Consider the following 22,393-nt stretch of genomic DNA (forward strand, 5'->3'; position numbering starts at 1 on the left):
ACTCACCTTCACAAAGTTGTCAGGGAACATGCCCCTCTTGCCATTTAGCTCCCCTTCTAGCCATCCTTCTTCTTCCAGTTTTTTCACATTCCTGATTATTTCCCCAACTTGAATCGTTAACTCGTCGTCATGCACTGCGTCATAGTCATACTCCACGATATAGTCCACTGAAGGAAAAAAAAAAACACAGTGAGTGCAACTCAGAAATGCAGAAATGAAACTTTAAAGCCATGCATGAACAAAAAGGCAGACCTAACAACAAATGCTTGTTTGTGAGTTGTAGTGTCCCCATCCATTTTAGAAAGGAAAAATAGAAGCGTCACTTATTCGAGGAAAACCAGGAATATGGCATATTTTGGTGGCGGTGGTTTTCGTTGTGTGCACATGTGGTAAAAGGGGCTAAGGGGGAGCTGTCCAAAATCCGAGTCCCAGCCTAAGACTTAACAACCATGAACCACTGCCCACAGGGAAGGCATTTGTTATTCAATGCATATTTGGGGGTCAAATAGAAGGTTTCAAATTGTGCAGGTATGGTAATGCTTTCTTAATTTTCATACTTATATCTGCTATTATGCCTACAAAAGAAAAAGATTCAATACTTTTGCAAGTTTGAGCCAAGAAATTTAATACAAGCAAGCCAGAAAGAGCATGACTGACAGTATCAAACAACTCAATATGCACAGATATTTAAAAGACACCCTCCTTCAGAATCATCTGGTTTTGTAGAAAGATGAATAAGCAAGCAAGCTTTAATTTTGACATAATTAAGTTTACTCAGAGGAGCCTAGCAATATATTTATGTACTTGTCCATCTGTTGCACAAGATCCACTGGAGTTGCTTACTGGCAGCTGAAGGCTTGTTTGGCAATAAGAGCTCGTTTGTTCATCGAGAAATTCTGTTTATGCCAGGACTTTCCACAAACCTGCAGTAATCAAATAATTTTCCCTCTCACAAATCCAGTGAGGACAATCAGGTGCTACAAGACATAACGCTACGCTCACCAAAACCTCCCTCTAATCTACAGATCACAACATACACGTGCAAAGACAAGACCACAGGAGTGTTGAAAAGACAGAAATCTTGAATAGCTGTAGAGGTTTTTTTGTCCTTTTTTTTTTTTTAACCCAGATTAGCCCTTATTTTATCAATGCATGATAATGTACAAGAATTACTTCATAATTAAGGAATCAAACTGGCAAAAGTCACATCATGTGTCCCGTCCCCACCCCAGCATTGAACTTACAGCTCCATTAAATCCATTAAATTAATGCACAGTTCTTATCCATGGGCAGTTTTTTTTTTTTTTTTTTTAATCAGGAGTGCTGCTGCATGTTTTGAAATGCAGCTTTTATCCCTCTGCTGCCTACAGATGAAGTCAGAAAACCAGCCTGGTAAAAATCAAAACTACAGGATTGTACCACAAATCCACGAGAAGCTAGGATGATCTGTCTGGCAAACTCTGTTCTGAATAGACCAACTAACAAAGGAGACAGCTGAAAATAAATCATGGATCATAAAGACAACAGCTATTCATCACCTGCAGCTTGGAAATCAAAATGTCACGTTCCAACCAACTCAACTCAGCCACTGGGAAAACCAAGATACATAAAAACGTAAGAAATAGCCGTGTTATGTATTTGTCTTGGGACAAACTCGATTTTGAAGCACATCAGCAGCTATTATATCTCAAAATACACAATATAGGACCAGGTTGCGAAGTTAAATATGGAAAATGGATCAGAACACAAAGTCAGTCATTGTAACTGCATACAACATCACTCTCTGTGACTTGACCTGCCGAACACCTGGGCCTTTTTCCCCAGGACAGTCTGAGGTAGGCAATCATAGCCACACTATGTCAATATGAACTAATTCTTTTGAAAGCCTCTTTATTTCCTTGGGGGAATTTTCTGTATTTGCTCTTGAAATACACAGCACATTCATTTTGGTCACCTCCCCAGACTGTAAAACATGGACATGGTTGTGCCAACAGCTGAAGTTGGACCTCGAGAACCTCCCAGTCATCATCAAGAGTTCCAAAGAAAAATTGCAGCAAACACAAATATCAGCTTTTTATTCTTGGAATTTACACGTTGAATTTCCTCTTGTATCTGTCAATGATGTTTAATGCCATCCTCTTTCTCATATGTAGACAAGCCAGATCTAAATTCTACTACCCTGCCTGGAAAGTAGGAGGGATGACATGGGGAATGTCAAGATGGTTTCATCCCATGTATTTTTCATGTGATGACACAAACAAGTTACAAATCTCTTTACTGCTTAGTCTTCATGAGGAAGATTTACCAGTTTTGCTTTTCAACATCAGCAAGTAGCATTAGTTGAACTGTTCAGGTGGTTCAGACCGCAGCACAACGGGCAGGAAATCTTTCGACTGCCAAAAGAGCCCAGTTACTGGAAGACATAAGCTGCTGAAAGCTCTTGGAATTATTCTATTTTCCCAAGCAAAACACTGCTCAGTAGTGACAGAAAATGTTTTAAGAAATCGCAGCTCCTTAGAATAATGAGGAGTCGTGTCAGTCCATGGAACATACTTCTAAATATTTCAAACACTGTGCTCTCATTTAAAAGCTTTACTCAAGAACAGACCTGATACTGAAAGTGTCAGCAACAAGTGTAGTAATAGAAGCTGGTCAAAGCTTTCAGAAAAAAAAAAAAAAAAACAGAGTGCCAACCAGCAGAATATCTCAGCAGCATAAACCATCAAAAAATATCTATTTCACCTGCCTTTTGCTTTTTACACAGCTTTCTCAATTTCAAACTCAACTCAAATTGACGATCTGTAGCTTAAGAGTCCACAGTGACCAACTCTTGGACTCGAAATAATCTCAAGCTGTAGCACGAACACTGTGAGGTTTAACACACTTTTTTTGTGCAACCAGCAGGACCAAAGCTCCCCAAGAAGGGAGACAACATTCTGCTGAAGGAACAAGAAGCGATGGGCACCACCCGAAGCCAAACAAATCCCCCTTAAACCTATACATACACGTACACCACCCGCCATGAGGGTGATCAACCTCTCTGGGAAGCAGTGGTGTCTCCTTGGAGGTGCTCAGGGCCCAGCTGGATGCGGCTGTGTGCTGAAGCTGAGCAGGTGTGAGCTGGACCAGACAACCAGAGGTGCCTTCCAGCCTCAGATGTTCTATGATTGATCTGAGGGAAAGTTTCACCTTCGTTGGCAGTTTTCGGTCATCCAACCACATCATCGAACCATGACAGCTTTCAATGTCACTGCAGAACCTTCCCAGAGAGTGTTGAGGGGTCTGACCTGATTTTGGGTCAAAATTAAATCAATGGTGCTAAGTGAAAAAAAAAATAATAATCAACTGGACATCTTTTGGGGAAACGTGGTTATAGTAGGCTTTGTGGGACTTGTCTGTTCAGGTCTTCGTTTCCAGTAAGATGACAGCTTATTAATAAAATAGACCAAATATGTCAAAGCCAGTCAGCCCCATCAACAACCACTGACTGCATTATTTCCCCATGGCAGATGGGAAAAGCGTCCTATTTAACAGCACTGCCTCTTGGATAAAATAGCGAGCATTACTGGCCAACACAGCTACGTTACCCAAACAAATCATCCCAATTCTGCTGGCAGAGGTGACCCCTTCACTTCTCTAAAACTTACACAATCAGTTCTTCTGTGTTGGCACCGGGACGTGGCAGAAGGCAAGCCTCCTGATAAGCACAACTGCCTAACGCCCATCTTCACTGCTTTTAAACAAAGGGAGCCTTCAGCTGCACAGGCTCTTCCTGGAGTCACCTGTTACAGGAGCCTACAGTACAGGTCCCTCTGGGAACCTACAAATATCAACAAATAAATAATGGGAAAGACTGGAAAATATACTGACATTCAAGCCTGTCTGCGTCTTGAGTAGAAATAGCCAATGTCACACACACACACAGCAAGAAGCACATTTTCACATTCCTGGTCCCTTGTTTAGGATATTACAGTACCATCAGAATTTGGAGACCTTTCTGTAGTAGCCAGAAGACGACAGAAACCAGACAAAGTAAATCCCTCGCAAAACACATATAATAGCTTATAAAACAACAACAACAGCAACATTGGTGGGATAACTGAAATCCTCTCGAGCTATTCAGGAAGCCTTGCTGAAAGCTGCTGCAGGCCTGGAGGGGCAAGCCCGGCACCGAGCCGCAAGAACTCAAGTTGTGTGCCACGCTCCATCGAGGTCTCCTCAGGCAGGGTTTAGGTCAGTCCAGCTGAAAAGTCATTTATTGGAACCTCGAGCCTGGAAAGTTGTCTGGCCTCCAGAAGCGCCTTGCCAGAAAAGCTGCAGTTAAGTCAGAACAGAGAGTTGCTAGAAGCCTGAAATAAACCTCGTTAGCTGTGTAAGTGCTGTTTATCCTGACAATCTCAGAAAACAAAGTTTAGGCTCTTATAAAATTAAGCTAACTCTTTGGTCATTATGTGGGAATACAAACACACAATGCTACAAAGGTGCTCACTTTTATCACAGACAAAGCTTAGGTTAGAGACAAAAGATAAACCACAATCCTATCCTTTTACTATGCCACATTTCTTCACAACTATCCCAAAATCAGGTGTTAATCTGAAGGAGAACGTTCCTTTACAGTTGTTTTTCCCCAGAAACATTCCTACAGTTTCTAAGATGACTACAACGAGTTGAAGCCCTTCGAGTCCAAAGAAAAAAAACAAAACTGGTGAAGGGTCTAGGAAACAAGTATGGCAATACCATAGCATATGATCAGCCACCAAAGACAGATCTTTACACTGAAAGAAGCTCTTCAGATGCTGGACACTGAAAACCCACCCATAAACGCTAAACATAAGCAGTGCTATAAGAGCCTTTTTCCCCATCTCAGCATCACATAATTCACTGTCACGCTGACTTGAGTCACCCATGACTATCCATATGCTCAAATAAAGAGACCTGGTAGACTCTCCATTGCCCATGAAGTTCTAGCCCCTGCTTCCAAAACTTATTAATTTTGTCCAACAAAGCTCTCCTGGTAAGACACATGCACAAAGTGAGCACCTGGCTTTGGACAGCCCCAGCCAAAAGCCTCAGCCAGGCTCTCTCTTCTGGGCTCTGCACCTGCCCCCATGATTCACTCTCCTCTTTAAAGAGTGACCCTAAAAGACCACGATAACCAGTTCCCCAAAGGTTAAAGTATCCTCTTGGGGTACAGACGTGGGTTCAGTCTTCCTCACGCTGAGCAGGTAAGCAGCCCAAATTTCCCACTGCTGGGGAGATGTCTCTGCCCACTGATCCTGTTCAAGGAGGCAGGTACTTCCTTTCCTTTCACGCTCCAGTAAGCATGACAGACTGAAGCTTGGAGAGATGGAAACACAGAATTTCCTTCTTTCCTTCTCATGGTGCCCAAGATAGCTATATCATTAATGGAAAGAGGGGAAACTGCAAATCTGTGTTTTCAAGACAACTCAATGCAGGGATGCTGTGATCCCATGCTCATCTGCATGGTCCCTTCCTCCTGCTTAGTGCTGAAATCAGTACTTGTTTGTACTTCTGGTAAATCAGATAAAGAAAATAGCCCAAGCAAAGACTGCCAACTTTCCACACGTTAATCTCCTTAAGATGACTCACTGCAGGGTCAGAGGAGCAAGACTGCATCACAGCCAACTTAGACCCATGTCTGTATCATTGCTGCAGTCCAGATCAGGGGCACGCTCCTCAGTGAAACTCCAACCCCCTCACTGATCGTGCTTCAGCTCACAGCGTGGAGCCATCTCACAGCAGGCAAGTCGGATGTCTTCTCACTGAAACTAAATCTGAGACAGGCATCCCAGGACTGCATCCCTCATTGCACATTAATCACTAATAAGCACTAAGTCCGTGGGGTGAGACTAAAACCAGGACGATATGGAAGTGTCGAAAGCATGCAGGTCCCTAAAACCGGGGGTTTTCCCCTACAAGTCCACTTTCCTTGCCCCTCCCCGCATACTGCTTCACACGTTGCCAAAAGCTGCCCTAAAACCACACCTTAGCATAATGCACAAATGAGCAAAGCCACTGGATTCCTGTCAACTCTCACCTTAGGGATGTGGTTCCGAGCTGGTAAGAACTGAACGTGGAAAGAGCACATTTGGCTAAGAGACCACGCAGCCTACCCACACTTTACAGTCCCACTCATCACAGCCTTCGAGAATCCAACGGGTTTACGTGATGGCACAAGGAACAGCGGCTGGTCCCACCGAGCTCAGCTGTGCAGCCGCTGCATTCACGCTCCACGTGAAGGACTTGCAAAACAGCTGTGTCACCGCAACTTACCTCAACACTAAGCATCACAAGCGAGATCCCCAGCCTTCATTCCAGCCCAGAAGGAAGGTGGGTGCCTTGTGTACAGCCCCAGAAGCGCCAGTGACACATAGCAGAGCCATTGCAACACATTCCTGCTCCCAGAGGAGCTATCCCAGCCACGCCAGCTTCACTCCCCATCAGCATCCCTACACCGAGGCAGTCACACTGCTTCCTGCTGCTGCAGCTCTCCTCACCCACACCTACCCACCACAAGGGATGGGATGTGGCAGAGGAGATAGTATTCAGCTTAAGGTGATGCTGGCCTCATATTTAAATATTCACTTCAAGTTTTGTTTAAAGCAAAGTGCTCTCAGCTATCAGGATTCTTTACTAATTTATAATAAAAACCACCGTGCCAATGGAATTGAAAGATTTTTGTGCCACTCTATACACATTTTCTTTTAAGCATATACAATCGAATCCCAATTAGCTGTCAAAGGATTATTCCAGTTGTGACTTATTTCCTAGGTAGAGAACCTACATCTGTAGGATTTATTAGCCCCTATGCTGGACAAGTAAATACTGCTTTCCAGCAGGAGAGGTCCCCTCCATACAAACAACTACACACTGTTGGATCCAAACAGATTCTACGTAACACCAGCTCAGCCACGTCCACCCAGACTCTGGAAGCACCACAACGACCATGGTGCCATCCGCCAGGGACTGGGTTTTGATCCTGACAGGGTCTGCTCCATTTGGAGAGACAGCCTTTTGTACTCACTCCAACACAGCCCGCAGCTCGGCAGGCTAATTAGGTTCAGCGCAACATTAGACGAGCACGGAGCCGCCACGCTGCAGGGTCAGGCCAAATTCTCAACAAGCCCCAGGAGATCCTCCAGCGTAGGAGCTCAGGCAGAGCACAGCCCCAGCCTGAGCTCCTGTTCACACAGTACGGTGCCTGGACACCTCAGCCTTCCAGTGCTGTCCCTCCTTCCATCAGATTAATAAAAAAAAAAGTCTTTAATTTAGAGAGGAATTTAAAAATCAAGTCCTTCCAATCAGAAAACATAATAATTGTTGTAAAAAATGTATCATTTTTCAGGTATACACAACATCTTTTTTCTATCACAAGCCATTAATGTATGTGATGGTTTGCAAGACCAGTTAGAAACTCAGTGAGTACTTTTCAGTGCTAACAGTAAGGGTATTTTATACCGGTCTACTGTTTTTAGAATGAAAATAAATTAAAATAAGCACACACACATACAAAAGTTTTAAAACATATTATGCAAGTCTCACATTATCCAGTATCACCCCTGGGCCTTTATTTGTCCCGATCTCAGCATCAGCTGTCCAGCTACTGTCAGCTTACCATTTCAATTAAATACTTCAAGCTTCAAGGCAAAAAAATTAAAAGAGGGGAAGGAAAAAGCCAGACTAAAAAGTAGTTCTGTTCTTTTTCTGAAGCATGGAGTCCCAAAACATTTCACTCTTTCTAACGACAAACACACAAAATTTTTGTAATGCAATTTTACCCGAATGTCAGATATATACAAAGAGAAATACGTATCAGCAACTGGCTTTAACACGCCTTCTTTCAGAGACATCCTGTGGCTGATAGGTGACCCACAAGATCTCTCAGAGCCCTTAATCAAGTTTCTCACGCTCCCAATTTCACTTCTACAACTGATGTGCCACTCTGCAGAAGTCGGCCAAGCTGAATGCAAATCGACTTCTACCAGGGGACAGTTCTCCAAAAAATACCTTCCCAGTGCTACGCCACTGACACCCCAGTCCCTATCTCTAGACGACATGATTCCCAGCCAGCTCTAGTCTCTGCTGAAACCATTGACAAAGCAAAATTTGAGTAAAGTTCTGCTTTTTCCTTCTTCTTTCCTTTCCACACGGGCCCCCGCAAGCGTCTGATAGTCTTCATTACACTCCGCAACTTGCCCTACGCCGCACCACCACCACCAAAAACACTTTCTGTGTAGACCAGTAATCCTGCTACTGCAATAGCTTCCCTAAAAAAACAGGAAAATCAAACCAGCAGTCTACCTGTGAGACAGCTGAAAGCCAGGAGCCTTGGTTCTGCCTGTACAGAGCTGCTCCATCTAGAAGGCACCCTGGATTCACCTGGCATTTGGCATAGATCTGGTAAGTCAATGGTAGGTTCCTCAAGAAATGACTCGACACATATTTACATGAGATTCTATCTAATTTTACAGACCATGAATGCTGAAGGAATTAGGAAAACGCACAGCTGAAAACTACGGAAAACGGTAACAAGAAGTTCATTTGCATTCTAACAGTAAATCTCAAATGACAGCTTCTCAAGCTGGCTCCAGTACAATTAGCAAGAAACTTTGTGAAGGAAATTAAACACAAACACTGCAGCAGAAACCCTGCCTAGCAGCCTGCCCCGAAGCACCAAAGATGCAAACACCACACGCCTCATTTTCCTACTCTTTTCTCCCTTAGCTTTCTAGAGCGTCTACCACTGCATATGAGCAGACAGAACACGTTTTAAAAATAAGAGTATGGTTTTGTATGTTTGTTTCCCCCTCAATTCCCCTAAGCTCTTTGAACAAGAATTACCAGGCTCTCCCCACCCCTCATTACAAGAATGTGTCAAGAGGAGACAGGAAGCATCAGAGGAAAACCAGTACTAACTGCAGTTATCGCAGACTAACTGTGAGAACACACAAGGTCAATTTTTTCTCAGGTAAAACACTTCATGTTGAACAGAAAGTGATGTTTTATGTTACTTGCTGTTTCTTTCACTGTGTCCGAGTAGAGCTCACTGTAAGAAACCAGCATGGAAATGAGCGAGGTGACACCTGCAGGAAAGGCAGCAAACGTCTTCACAAGTACAGCTGAAGAATTGCTGCTAAGCTGATAAGCACAGGAAACCACGGATCTCAAAGGGCACAGGGGAATGTGCTGAGAAATAAAAAATCCTCAAGCCATGACTCAGATACCGTTCTGTATATAGACTTGCACCTCTTCCTCTATCCCTTCCCTTAATTTTATAACATCTATTTAGTAAAACATTCAACATCCAAGGTGAGTCACAAAACATCTGCCTACAAAAAAAAAAAACTGCCAAGAAGCTCTGAGCAAGAAAATAAGCATATCTCTTTTGACTCAAATCCAAAGCACCAAATAAGCAGAAGCACCACAGGGTCAGCAAAGGGGTCAGGCCGCATTTACAGGTTCGTTAGCATTTTTCCCTCCAAACCTCCACTAGATAATTAGCAGACAGAAATACATGTGAAGGCTCTGTTGTTTATCTTAGCCAGAAATCTTTTTACAAAGTTACCAAAAAATATCTGTATTTGAGTTACACAAAGGTTTCCTTCCTTCTGAACCAGGGCTCCACATTGCTACAAAGGCTTCAGCTCCTCCTGCAGACTGTTGTGAGGACTCCTGTAGCCAAAAAGGACGGAACGATCAGAGCTCCAGGTTACGAATACATAAATGACAAAAACAAGAAAGTCTCTGAAAGCTTTCTGAGTTTAAACCAAAAGAAAACTCCTTTTGCACTACCCAAAAAAATGCAAAAATGCTTTGATATATAGCCCACAACTTGGCACGTATCTCATTCAGAATGACAATTTGTATTTCTGCAAACATGGCAAGAAGCTGGCTTTGAAATAAATTTATGGAAACTTAAAAGCATCATTAGGAGCATGCACAAAGTGTTCTCTTCAGCTTTAAAAACAGAAATGATGCAATAGGCTGAGTGGTCCCAGACTGGGATCTTTCAAAAACCACAAAATATGCTTAGCATTAGAACAGAGGCAAGTGCTCCTATCTGACTTCACACTGTCAGGATGGCCCACACTAATTATTGCATTAATGAAGTTAATTTACTTTCTAGTGCAGACACTTCAGTCAATGCAAAAACTGAACTGTTGACTGAAAAGCACAGTTAGAGATCCTTATGCAATGGATTTTTACAAAAGCCAGTCAAAACCACAAACGCTCAAGGGCACCCTGCAACCCCAATCAGATATTTTTAAAGGAGATGAAGTTGCTTCGTTAGCTCAATTAGGTTCTAAAATTCAGGAAATCAAGTCCTTTAAACATTCGTTTGTAACCTCAATTTTGAAGGGATTTAACCATATCTTATTAAGAGTATGATTTAAGTCAGCGTGGCTTGCAACACTTGGAATCACAGGGGGAATTAAAAGGTTTGAAAGGACCTCTGGAAGGCGCTTACTCCAAACTGGTCACAGCAAGGCTGACCTCAGAGTCAAAACAAGTCACTCGAGGCGTTGTCCAGCTCAATCTTGAGACTTCAAAGGACGGAGGTAACACAAACACGCCCAGGTGCCTTTCTGAGATGAGTCTGTTGGCATCCCTCTTGCATTTGAGAGGAAAGGGGACCAAAACTGGACACGGTATTTTAGATACAGCTTTGCAAGTGCCAGGTAATAGAATCAGCGAGGTTGGAAAAGACCTCTATGATCATGACATCCAAGCACCAACTTGAACCTCCAAGTCCCGCCACGAACTGGTGTCCCTTAGCGCCCCAAGCACGATTAGCAGGGACTTCCAGCTACTCCCCTGTAAAAGCCACCTGCCATGCAGCGAGGCCGGTCCCCATCGGTACTGGATTTTCTCTTTCACTCATTTCTAGGACTTACAGGAGGCTCCTGTTGGCCCAGTGCCCCTGCAGCACGCCAGCCATCCCCTCCTCGCTCAGTGTGCGGGGAGGACGCACCGTCCCATCGTCTGGGCGGCTGGATATCATCACGAGCCCCGTACCAGCCCCAGGAACACCTCGTCGACCGCTGCCAGTTTGGCCTTGAACCGTTGACTGGTTGGCTTGGGTTCCAGCCTCCCTCCCACCTTGCAGTCTACCCACCTAGCCTATTTCTCCTCCCTTTGGCAAAATGCCACGGGCAGCAATGTCAAAAGCCTTGCCTGTATATAAGAGCTAATTCTCCCCTTGTCCACAGAACTGGTTGGGTTATCACAGAAAGCAACCACGCTATTTAAGTCATTTGTTCTCTGGAAACCCATGCTGGCTGCCCTGTCACCTCCTTGCCCTTTGCGTACCTTGAAGCAGTTTTCCTGAAGGTCTGCTCCCTCACTTTGCCAAGGAGCGAGGTGAGGCTGACTGCCCATACCCCCGGGTCCTCCTCCTCACCTCTGATCAAGAAAGGAGGAGTAACCCCAGGATGTAACGAAGACGTAACATTGAACTAGAAAGCAAATATAAGATCTTGCTAGGTATCCACAGGGTGTGTTTTGCAGAACACAAGTTTCATCTTGCTCTTATATCCAGTCTTCTGCTAGGCACTCAGAATGGAGAAGCTAGGACTGCCCCCCGTCCTTCTGTACTTGAATATGATCTCGCACACCTTGGAGAAAACCAAGCTCATGTGAACATGCCTCTCAGCCTGTTTCCCCACTCTACTCTAATTTTCCCCCTGTACACCCATTCGGTTGAAACATGTCAGATTAATGTCTCTAAATAAGTGTTATACCTTTTTTTTTTTTTTCCCTACCCTAACACTCCTACTCCTTTAACCTGCTGGTTGGCTAACCGTCAAATATGCAGCCTGGAAACAGCTACAGCATGTGCTGTGTCTTGCGTAGCTAATTGATAGTAACACAGAACTGCAGGTATTTAAGGAATTTAGGGAGGGAACAGAGACATTACAGAAGGTTATGAAAAACTGTCTGGGGCTCAGGATAGTGCTCATTGCAGACAGGAGAGAACTGAACACAAGTTCATAGAAAGCTCACCATCATCTCCACTCTTCTCACCACATTCTCTTGAAGAAGCAGTTCCGATTCCAAAAACCACAGGAAATCCCTTTAGTCTGTCCCCGTGTATTTCATAACTACCGAGCACAACCCTGGTGACCCAATTACACACACAGACAATAAATAATAATAATAATAATAATAATAATAATACACGTATACACGTGGAGAGAATGAACAATATAACTTCGGCTTTTTTTTTTTTTTTTAAATTAGGTCAGGATTTACCACTTCAGCCACTACACAGAACTGCAAAACAGCAAGACACAACTCAGCCTGGGTAGGAAATCAGTATGGGCTTCTTGCCACATGGGCACGGCAGATGGTCTTACTCTGACAGCACGTTTTGTGTTTTATAAATAGATTTACTTCACCTGCTATTCATCAAGCCAGAGTCTTCCTGCTACTAGTTATCTACTAAGATATGTTTTCCTCTAATACATACATTACAAGCCATTTACATTACATCCATGTATTTAATGATTTTATTTCATAAAAATACAGTATTAAGATTGAAAGATCTTTCCACTTCACAGACTCTCCTTCTCTGTGCTGAAGGAGGCAGTGTATTTTCAGAACCACGTGTAATTTGGCTCAAGCATATAAAGCACTGTATTTGCTTTTTGAGAGCAAGAGAACATAGTTTATAATAATTTATGCTTCATAAAAATACTTTATTCTGCTGTTTGCAAACACTTTTGGAGATCTGCTGTCTCCTTATCTACCATACCTATGACAGTATGGGATTAACACACTCATCTGCTTCCTAATGTCTCCTTACTCCCTTCAGCATTTCTACTGCCCCTATTTCCAAACAGAATCTCATTTTACCTCACTTCAGAAAAGCTCTAATTCACTTGGGACACTGAAGTTCCCAAAGAAGAACCTATGTCCCACTCTCCCAATGATTATCTGGAACTGTAGACGCTCCCAGGCAACTTGTAAATACAGCTAAATTTATGAAGTTTCACGTAAAAGTCCCTGAACAAGAGAAGTAACCACTTACAAGACCAAACACATGGGGGTCTGCTTTTCAGGAACAGTTGCTTCAGTCATTTTTCAGAGAGCATAATTTCTTACAACTAGACCAACGATATTTGATGATGAAGGAGTGACCCTGCATGTTTTCTGTCCCTACTTCTCACACCGCTGACTCTCCCCTTGCACTGGTCTCACGCTGTTGGAGGGTATGCCGGCTTGATTTGCTGCCAAACCAGCCAGTTGGTTCTCTTCCAGCTGGATTCAACTCTGGCCAGTTTCTTCTACTAAATCGTCCCAGGGACACATGATCACTAAAATCTGCCAGAAGGGAAGATTAAAGAATGCATTGATAAAGTCATCAGGCAGGGAATGACCATATCTAGAAATGATGGATCCAGCACTTCCCTTGGCAATGTGTTCTAGTAGTTAATAGCTTCACTGATAGAAACATTTGGATGGTAAGATAAAACGTGTGCAAACAGCAGTATAATTTAAGTCTTAGGTGGGCTTACTCAAGTTAATATTACATTTATCCATTTATGACAGCACTAAATAAGCCAACTTCCAGAAAAGCATTCAAATAATGGGGATGTTCAAACAATGGGAGTTCAAAAAAACATTCAAATAATGGGAGTTCGGCCCAGCTGAGGAGATTCAAAATACAAAAGGACAGAGGTAGACTGTCACAAACCATACTCGGGCTGCTTCTCAATACAGACAGACTACTGAGGACAACAAAAACCAAACGCACAGAAACACAAAAAACACCTCAACAATGAGGTCCAGCTGCTTATGAAGTATTTTCCCTTTAAAGCCATCACAAAGTCAATAAAGCCACAGGCATAGCTTAAAAATGGCTAACATGGATGGAGGAAGACGACAAGAAGTTTTAGAACAGCCTTCTAAAAATCAAGTACAAGAGAGCTATGAAATAATCAGTCTGCTGGATCACGGACATTACAGAGAGTGATTAAGATAGACTCTGAGGAGAAATTAAAAGTTTCAGCTTGAATCAAGTGCAAAGTAACCACAGGCTAAACTGTACAAGGTGAGATTCTCTCCCTTCCCTGGCCCCCTGAAATGCATTCCCACCCCCTCTCTCGCACAGGAGGTAACGACTGCGCAGTCGGAGCAAGGCCATTCGGCCTGCCGGCAGGGCGGTAAACCAGGCAGAGCAGTTTCCCCCACATCAGGCAGCTTATCAGCTCTCACCACAGCCTCATAACCTCCAGAGCCAAAGCAAGACAGGGAGAGTAACCGCAAAGCTTCGGCCCTTTGTGGCAGCAGCCTGAAGTTATCTCCAACGAGGCACAGAGCGAAACTGTACCCACAGGATGACTTTCAGAGCAAGTCAGATTACATGCCAGTCAGCCCTACAACAAAGCCTTTCCCAACTAGAGATACAACTTCAGAGTTAAATGATGTGATTCGCCTTTACCAAGAGTGAAAGCTTTATGAAACTAGTGGTTTCATTTCTCAGAGCAGCAAAGATGAAGACTTTTCTCTCCCCGGTCCCAAAAACACATTGCATGGGAATGACTCAAACCATTCTGACAAGTTTGCTCATTGTTCTATTTTTGCATTTTTCCTGAAAAAAAAAAAAAAAAGCAGAAACAATGCAGCTTAGGAAAAAGAAAAATGGGCTAAGTTAAGGTATACCAGTACATTTCCAATAAATCCAACTGAACTAAAGTTGTAAGAATCCTTTCCACCAGGCTTTATTTCAGCTAATGCTCTAAATGCACTCCAGCTGACGCTGCTTTAAGTAACAACCTCACCTTCCTCTTGCTTCCATCCTGTTTTTTTGCAGCCATGAGCTTCCTCTCAATTCCTGCAGAGCCAGCCTGGCTGAAAGCTATTTCAGGAAGACAGGGAAGTTTCAGATGATTCAGCTTGTATAAACAAGGAAAGAGGACAACAATCACTGGCCAGAGCTAAGTGAAGGGTGAGACTTAATTTCAGCACCAGCTTAAAATGCTCAAGCTTCATATACAGTCAAAAACATGTGACTAAGGCTGACCGCTTAATAATTTTCTCCAAAAGGTAAAAATTGATGACTTAGAGTCTTCTTTAGATGGTAAATCAGGCAAATTTCCAGGAACTCTGGAAAAACTGCTTTCTTAATTTAAAATAAAAAAATAATAATTCCAGTCCAGAAAAAATCTATTCACAGTCGCTGAGATGTGGCTGCTGCAGAAGCAGCAACAAAAAGAATAAAGAGAGCGCTCAGTGCTGCTTCATTCCAAAGCCATTTGCATATTTCTCTGCTATCAGAAAGTATCACATTCATGGTGATTTCAGTCCTATTCAGAAAACAGCATGAGCTTAAGCTATTCAAATAACTTAAAATAATACTTTACCTGGTTGAACCAACAAAGGTGATAACACTGATTCCGAATTTCTTAAACAATAATGTCAAATTTAAACTCTAAAGTTCTACATTCACAAAGCTATTCTGTGCTAAGACATGTGAGCATACAGATCGCTGCTTCGTCCTCCAGTCAGAGCTCCAGCTGCAAGCTTCTCCTGTAACATCACAAGTCAGTGCTGTCCAAACTGATTAAATGACAGCAAAATGCCTTATTTTGGTTTTGAACATTCTCAAGCCAAAGATTTTTTAGCAACAACTAACAGAAAAAAATAATATATCATTTTTCAAATATCAGGTTGCAGAGGTTTTTAATATTTCAAGATTAATATTAGACTCAAAGTTATTGCACTGAAAGCAATCCTGACTAACAGCTTGTTATACCTTGATTGTTTTATATGTAATAGACGTTCCTTTAAGAAAAGTTAACTTAATATTCTAGGTGACCTTGCATGATATTCACTTCAGTGCATATCATCCAGGAGTGGAAAGATTGAACTCATTTGGAAGACACATACTGTGACGCTTCCTTCAGTCTGATTTAGGACTCTGGCAGTAGCACGCCCTAACTATTTCAGGAAATGCAGATACGCTGCTCAAAAATGTCTACAATCCTTTGTTTTAGTCGTTCAGGTTTCCTGAAAAAGCAACATTTCCTATTGACTTTATATGAAATCAATTCTGCATACGGCTGGAGCAATAAAACTGAATCCAAGCCCAAAATAGTTGTTGCTATTAGTCAGAGAAAGTAAATATTTGTGCTGGCCTCACAACATTATTCAAATAAATTAAAGTTTATGCCAAGAATCACAGGAAAAATTAGGCTGACATGAACCTATGGAGGTCACCTAGGTGAATATCCTGCTCAAAACAAGGCTGGCTTCAAAATCATGGTACACTTTTATTTAACACAGCAAGCAATCACTCTAGAAAGTAGGTGACTGAACAGATAGTTTTAGTATTTCAGCCCTGCTAAAAATCCTTGCAACAAGAAGCTGAGGGCAATGCAGGAGCAGGTTTAAGCTCACACCATCACAGGGACAAAGCTGCATAGAGCTATTTCTCATCACTGCATGGCTAGGGAGACTGCAAAGGCACAAAGTTAACCTTCGTGGAGCGTGTGGAACTTTTTAGATCACTCACGATCTGACAGCTTGGAGTAGAAGAGAAAAAGCAATGCTTACAGACAGGAAAGAAAAAGCTGAATATAATTTAACTACACTGCAGTAGGCTATTTCAAATCTTTTAAAAAGGAACAGAGACAGCTCAGGCAGTGTTTTAAGTGCCCAGGTTGCAAACACGGATCAGACACCCTCTCTTAGCTACAGGTCAGCCACTCTCAGCCACCAGCTTTCTGCTAAAAACAGCTACACACCAGAACCACTAGCAAAAAAAATATATATATCATTTGATCATCATACCTACTTCTGTCAAGTTGACCTGAGTCACTTTAGGCACTTCTACTGCTCTTCTTTCCTAATAAGTCACTTTTATGAAACTGGGTTAGGGAACTACTGTGCAAGCAGTCACATGCGATAGCGTATCTGCGGAAATAGAACTGACAGACGAGCTCAGCACCAACGGCCAGACAGGGACGGACTGGGGCAATCACCCAGCTTAGCCCCAGACAGCACTGCATACCCAACCACGCATTTTGTGTGCGCATGCAACCAAAAGACACTAAAAAGCTAAAGCAGGGAGACCACAGAGCGAAGGAGGTCAGCAAAGGTGAAGAGGCTTCAAAGGCAAGATGCTATCTAACTGAAACAAAACAGTAATAACTGCTGGGAAAACAAAAGAAAACCAAGGCAGCAAATATAATTACATCCCTGTGTGGAGTTAGTCTTGAACAAAATATCTCTAACGACTCTTCACAACAAGATTAAAGTGGCATCAAAACTTAAAAATAAAAATTAAAATTAAAAAACACACAAAGATGACCAGCACGTGGAATGGCTCACACACGAGGAAAGTAAACACATGAAGATTTCTCAGTCTGAAAGACAAACGGCTACAGGAGATCAAAACGAAACCTGCAAGGTAATAACTACAAGGAAGTCAGCAAGTAAAAAATCTGCAATTTCTAAGAAATACAGAGACATCAGGCTGAGCAAGCAGCTTTAGGGGAGAGGGGAGGGAAAATGCACACAGACAGGAAGCATTCCCTCACACACACACCCCATTCATGTTAAATGCTCTCACTGTCACAGGAAGCTGTGGAGGGCACGAGCCGCATTCCTCCCAGCCCCACTTGTACAAGTCCCTGACGGTCTGTCACTGTCGATTAAAAGATTCAGTCAAACTCCAAACACCTTTCAAAAAGTCCCAAAGTTACCGATTGCTTGCAAACACCTTAGAGAAAGTCCATAAATTACTAATTGCCCGGCAATGGGTGATGAGAGAAAATAGAGACGATCCCATGGCTGACCTGCTTTACATATCCTTTTCATAAACCTACCACGGACAGTGCATCAGCTCTTTCGTTTTCTTTCTTTTGGGGGATAGGGGGAAGCAAGCATGAACCAAGCTGACAGCCTTCAGCATGCTTTCACAGGATTTCTCCTCCACCTTGACCCAAACCCAGTATCCACCAACTCCTTCCAGCCACAGGGCTGTAGTAGCTTAGGCACTGCTCTTCCAAAGGTCAACTTTCCCTCATTTTCCCTTATAGTTTTGTCTAGAATACAAAAAATGATAAGAAAGCACTTTGCTCAACATTGCCAGCCAGCCTGTCAACGTTATGTGCAGCAACAACCCTAATACAGACGAGCTGCTTCATTTAGCAATATCTTGGACTTCTGATTAAGTCATTTTATTCTTCAGTAGCTTACTGTAAATAAAGTTCAACTGCACACTGCATCTGACATATTTCTCGGTAAAAAGGACTCGTATGAAGTCCTTCTCGCTGAAGGACTCGTATTCTTTTTTCTTGACCAGTTACAAGAACAAGCGTTGTAGTAACGTTTCATTAATTCTTGTAATGCTACTAGTGAATATTCAACCTCTCACTGTCCCTGTGATAACACATTAAAAGCATTCAGTCTACTTAAAAAAAAAAAAGACTTCTAGATTTTTTTTTGTTGCAACAGGAAGGTGAAGAAAGCAAAAGACTTCATGCAAGTTTAATGCTCAATGAAATTATAAATATATTTGGTCTACAGAAATTGTTTCATATTTGTACTCATTCTGTTAGCAGAGAAGAAGCGTGTCCAGCCTCTTAAAGTATTACACAATTTTTTCCAAAGATGAAACATAACAAATTCAGATACATTAACTCTTGGGAACCACAAATCTGTCAGCACTGATTTTTGCAAATGAAGTAAAGGAAAAAAAGGGTAAAACAGCATGTAGAAAGAGTCCATGAAATTTCAATGTATCACTGTGGTAGTGTATCAACTGTTGCTATAGTATTTCATTCTTAGTTGTGAAGAGACACAAAAATTATTTGTACACTGCAAATTCAGCTCAATCTCCTTGATAATGCCCAAGTTAAACAATCATATCGTTTCTCAACTATAATTAGGAAAATTGCCTGCTATGAAGCTATAAAAATAAACAGGAAAGGTGTCATAATGCAACTCTACCTCCCTCTAAATGGTTATCAACCCCGGGTAGCAAACAGACGATTCAATCAATAAAAACATCTTTCCCCAGAACGTCTGAATGTGTTTTTCCCTTAGATTCATCTACTTTCCATCTATTTGTAGAACCACATATCGAATCCCCATGATTAATGCAGTACAGAAGGCAAAGAATTATAATGACAGCGTAATCACATAACAGGGCATCATCAGTGACTTTACACGGTCTGTGTTTGTCACCACCGATAACTTCCTCCTCCTCACCATTGTTCACGTGCTCCTGCAACATTCATTTCCAACATTATAAGAACATAAAAGTCCCTGTTCCGAGGCACTTGGTATTTCTGTCCTTCCACTTTTGGTTCCCCCTGAATCATATTGCCCCTCTGGTACTTCCCCATGAATCTTAGAAATCCATGCATTTGTCAAGTACCTCCACAATTTCCTCCAAGCCATCCCTGACATACAAAACCTCCTTCAGAGGCTGGCATAAAAGACAAACAATCTCTTATCAAGAGCTAGCTCTACCATGACGTCAGTAATAAAGTAATTAAATAACGGCTTCTCAGAATAAACGCAAAGCCATCATTAAATATAGCTAGCGTAGTGCCAACTGAAGTTAGGTCTTTTTCACTCTTATCTTTAGAGACGTTTTACTGTATATTCTTCCCCACTTTTCAGTCGGAAGAACGTAAGGCTTGAAAAATTGAATAAAGGATGAGACCTTGATAGAAAACCCTATTTAAAAGGCTCTGGGATCCTGCTATAATCATTTGCAGACATTTGCCAGCGTTCTGGCAGAAGCACTTCTAACGTAATTGCACAGGCACACAAATTGTTATGGTTATAATAACCCACTCAGTAACAATACTTGACACAGTTTATGGACCCACTCAATTCAGCCACCTATGGAGCAGTAATAACATGCTCACTACTGTAATCAGTAAAGACAGAGAAAGACGACTTACTTAAGGAAGAGTAAAGAAAAAAACTACATCAAACAAGGTTGTACAGTGATCATAGTCAGCCTGGAAACCAGACCAAGACCTTTATTAAAAGGTCTTGGACAATATTCCTAACTGCATACTAATACTTTTAATAATTCAGACCTACTCTATGGAAACCCCCAGGTATTTCACATTTCACCATTACACGGGGTTCAAAACGTTTAATTAGCATACTAAATCTTTACATTATAGGCAGTGTCACCACTGGCCACCGCAATGACCAACGTAAACACCTCTTGCAAGTACGACAACGCAGCTCAGAAAGTACTACAGAAAGTAGTAATTTCTACCTATTCTGAACCATCAAAAAGTGATTTATTAAAGCTCTGTTTATGTCAGAGCCTGTGATACCGATCTCATTTTACATTTTCAGACCTCATTTTAAGCATGCTTTGAATACTAGATTACTTTGCATTAAAAAAATAAATCACTTCCTTATAATCCCAAGAAACGCAGGTCAGGAGGAGCGCGTATCACTTCACTAACCGCACATTTGATTTGCACGCCATGCACTTCTTCCCCTCTTTTTATGCATAAGGAGGAGGAAGAAAAGCTACACAAAAACAAGTTTGCTTCCACTTAAAAAGCTTAAACCGTGCTCGTCAATGTGGCAGACTTACACACAGCAGCAGACAAACACACACGCCTCTGGCACAGAACAAGCAAGCTACCACTGTGCACCACCACCCCCCCCCCCCCAAAGTACATTCAGTGGCTAAAATCATACAGGGCAGTGCAATGAGCAATTAATGTCACACAATTGAGGGTAACCGAGACAGAGAAGATGGACAATGGCAACTGGGGGGTGTTGGAATAAAAATACGGGAGTCTGATGAGCAGCATTTAAATCACCCCTTCATTTGTCCCTGTGCAAACACTCCTAAGTTACGGGTTCAGCTGAGCGCAACCAATTGTTTCCAGCACAAACCTGAGCTGGCACATGACAAAAATACATACATCTCAAGCAGCTGCACCTTTTTTTTTTTAAAATGAACACCTTGGTGGAAAAATGGGTTAAGTTGAAACCTAGCTAGGGGGAAAAAAAAAAACAACAAAACCCTACCACCTCGGAGGGGCTGGATTTGACCAGAGCCGCTTTTACTCTTTGCCTGCTTCCTCCACCGAGCAGCCGGTGGCAGTGCAGGGCTCTGCAGCTCCACAGCCCCCCATAAACTTCAGGAAACCCCCATTTCTCTCAGGACTCCCCCATTTCCCTCATGAACTCCCCAGGGTCCCCCCCTTCCCCTCAAGGTCCCCTCAGAGACCCTACAGGACCCCAGGCTCCCCTCAGGGCCACTCACTCCCCTCAAAGGCTCCCGCCGTTCCCCTCAGGACCCCTTCAGGACCCCCAGGACCCCCTGCTCCCCTCAGGGCTCCCCCAGGACCTCAGACTCCCCTCAGGGCCCCCCCCAAGACGCCTCACGACGCCCCCATTCCCCTCAGGGTCCCCTCAGGGCCCCTCCAGGACCCCCCGCTCCCCTCAGCCCCTCCCCCAGGACCCCTCAGGACCCCCCTGTTCCCCTCACGGCCCCCCCAGGACCCCCTCAGAGCCCCCCCAACCCAAAAGCCGCTCGTTCCCCCACCTGCCGCCGACCCAGCCCCACCTCTCCGCGGGCATTCCCCCGCCCCAACACGGAGCCGTGCTCCGTTTCCACCTCACCGACCCCCAGCTAGCTCCTCTCCCCTTTTTTTTTGGGGGGGGGGGGGGGGAAATCCCAACGCCTCCCCAGACAAAGCGAGGCACGGAGCAGGCACCCGGTGCGCGTCCCCCCCCTCCCCCGACCGCGCTCACCCATGCTGCGCCCGCCCGCCCGCCCGGCGGGGCTCGGCGGCTGCGGGTCCCGCCGTACTCGCTCAAACCGGGCACGACGGCTCCATGCGGGCCGCTGAGGGCGCTGTGGGGCTGCTGCGGGGCCGGGGGGGGCGGATCGGATCGGACCCGTCCCGTCCCGTCCCGTCGCCGCCTTCGCCCCCCCCCCTTCCCCGCCGCCCGCCTCAGGCAAGCTCCGCCACCGGCGGCACCGCCCCCCCCCCTCCCCGCCCACCCTCGACGGGAGGGGGGGGGGGCGCCAAATCTCGCGAGAACTCCTCCCCGCGCCGTGCTGCGGTTGCCGGGCAGGATGACGTCACCGCCGCCCTCCCCGCTGTTGCCAGGCGGGGTGACGTCACCGCCGCTGTCCCCCTCCACAGGGGCTGCCCCCCCCCCCCCCCTCAGTTCTTACCCCAAAAAACAGCGGTTTTGGGCAACCCCCACACACAGCGAGGGGCAGGCTGTGGGGTCGTAGGGTTGAGGTCTTTCCTCCAGGCCCCCTGGGGGTACAGCCCGCTCCCATCCCAGGCTGCCCCTCGCTTTTTGGGGGTGAACGTCCCCTTTCTTAGCTTGGAGTGTGTGTGGGTTCGGGCATTGGTTT

The 22,393-nt window shown here is 44.0% G+C and overlaps 1 protein-coding gene and 1 long non-coding RNA gene across 2 annotated transcripts in view; both read right to left on the minus strand.

Annotated features, from left to right (window-relative positions):
* CD2AP (CD2 associated protein) overlaps window positions 1–22,101 on the minus strand; it is a 76,033-nt gene extending 53,932 nt beyond the window's left edge. The window contains exons 1-2 of the mRNA XM_080584924.1: window positions 21,775–22,101; window positions 7–167 (exon numbers count right to left, since the gene is read on the minus strand). Coding sequence (XP_080441050.1) covers window positions 7–167; window positions 21,775–21,778 — 165 coding nt within the window. The 5' untranslated portion in view covers window positions 21,779–22,101. The remainder of the gene's footprint in view (window positions 1–6; window positions 168–21,774) is intronic.
* LOC308191951 lies at window positions 11,747–21,344 on the minus strand. Its single transcript, XR_013948407.1, has 2 exons — window positions 14,465–21,344; window positions 11,747–13,344 (listed from the first exon to the last, which is right to left on the minus strand). It is a non-coding gene; the product is annotated as an uncharacterized lncRNA (long non-coding RNA).
* Window positions 22,102–22,393: the final 292 nt, after the last annotated feature.

The sequence above is a fragment of the Anser brachyrhynchus genome (genome assembly GCF_964034855.1).
Source record: "Anser brachyrhynchus genome assembly, chromosome: 3".
Taxonomy (NCBI): Eukaryota; Metazoa; Chordata; class Aves; order Anseriformes; family Anatidae; genus Anser; species Anser brachyrhynchus.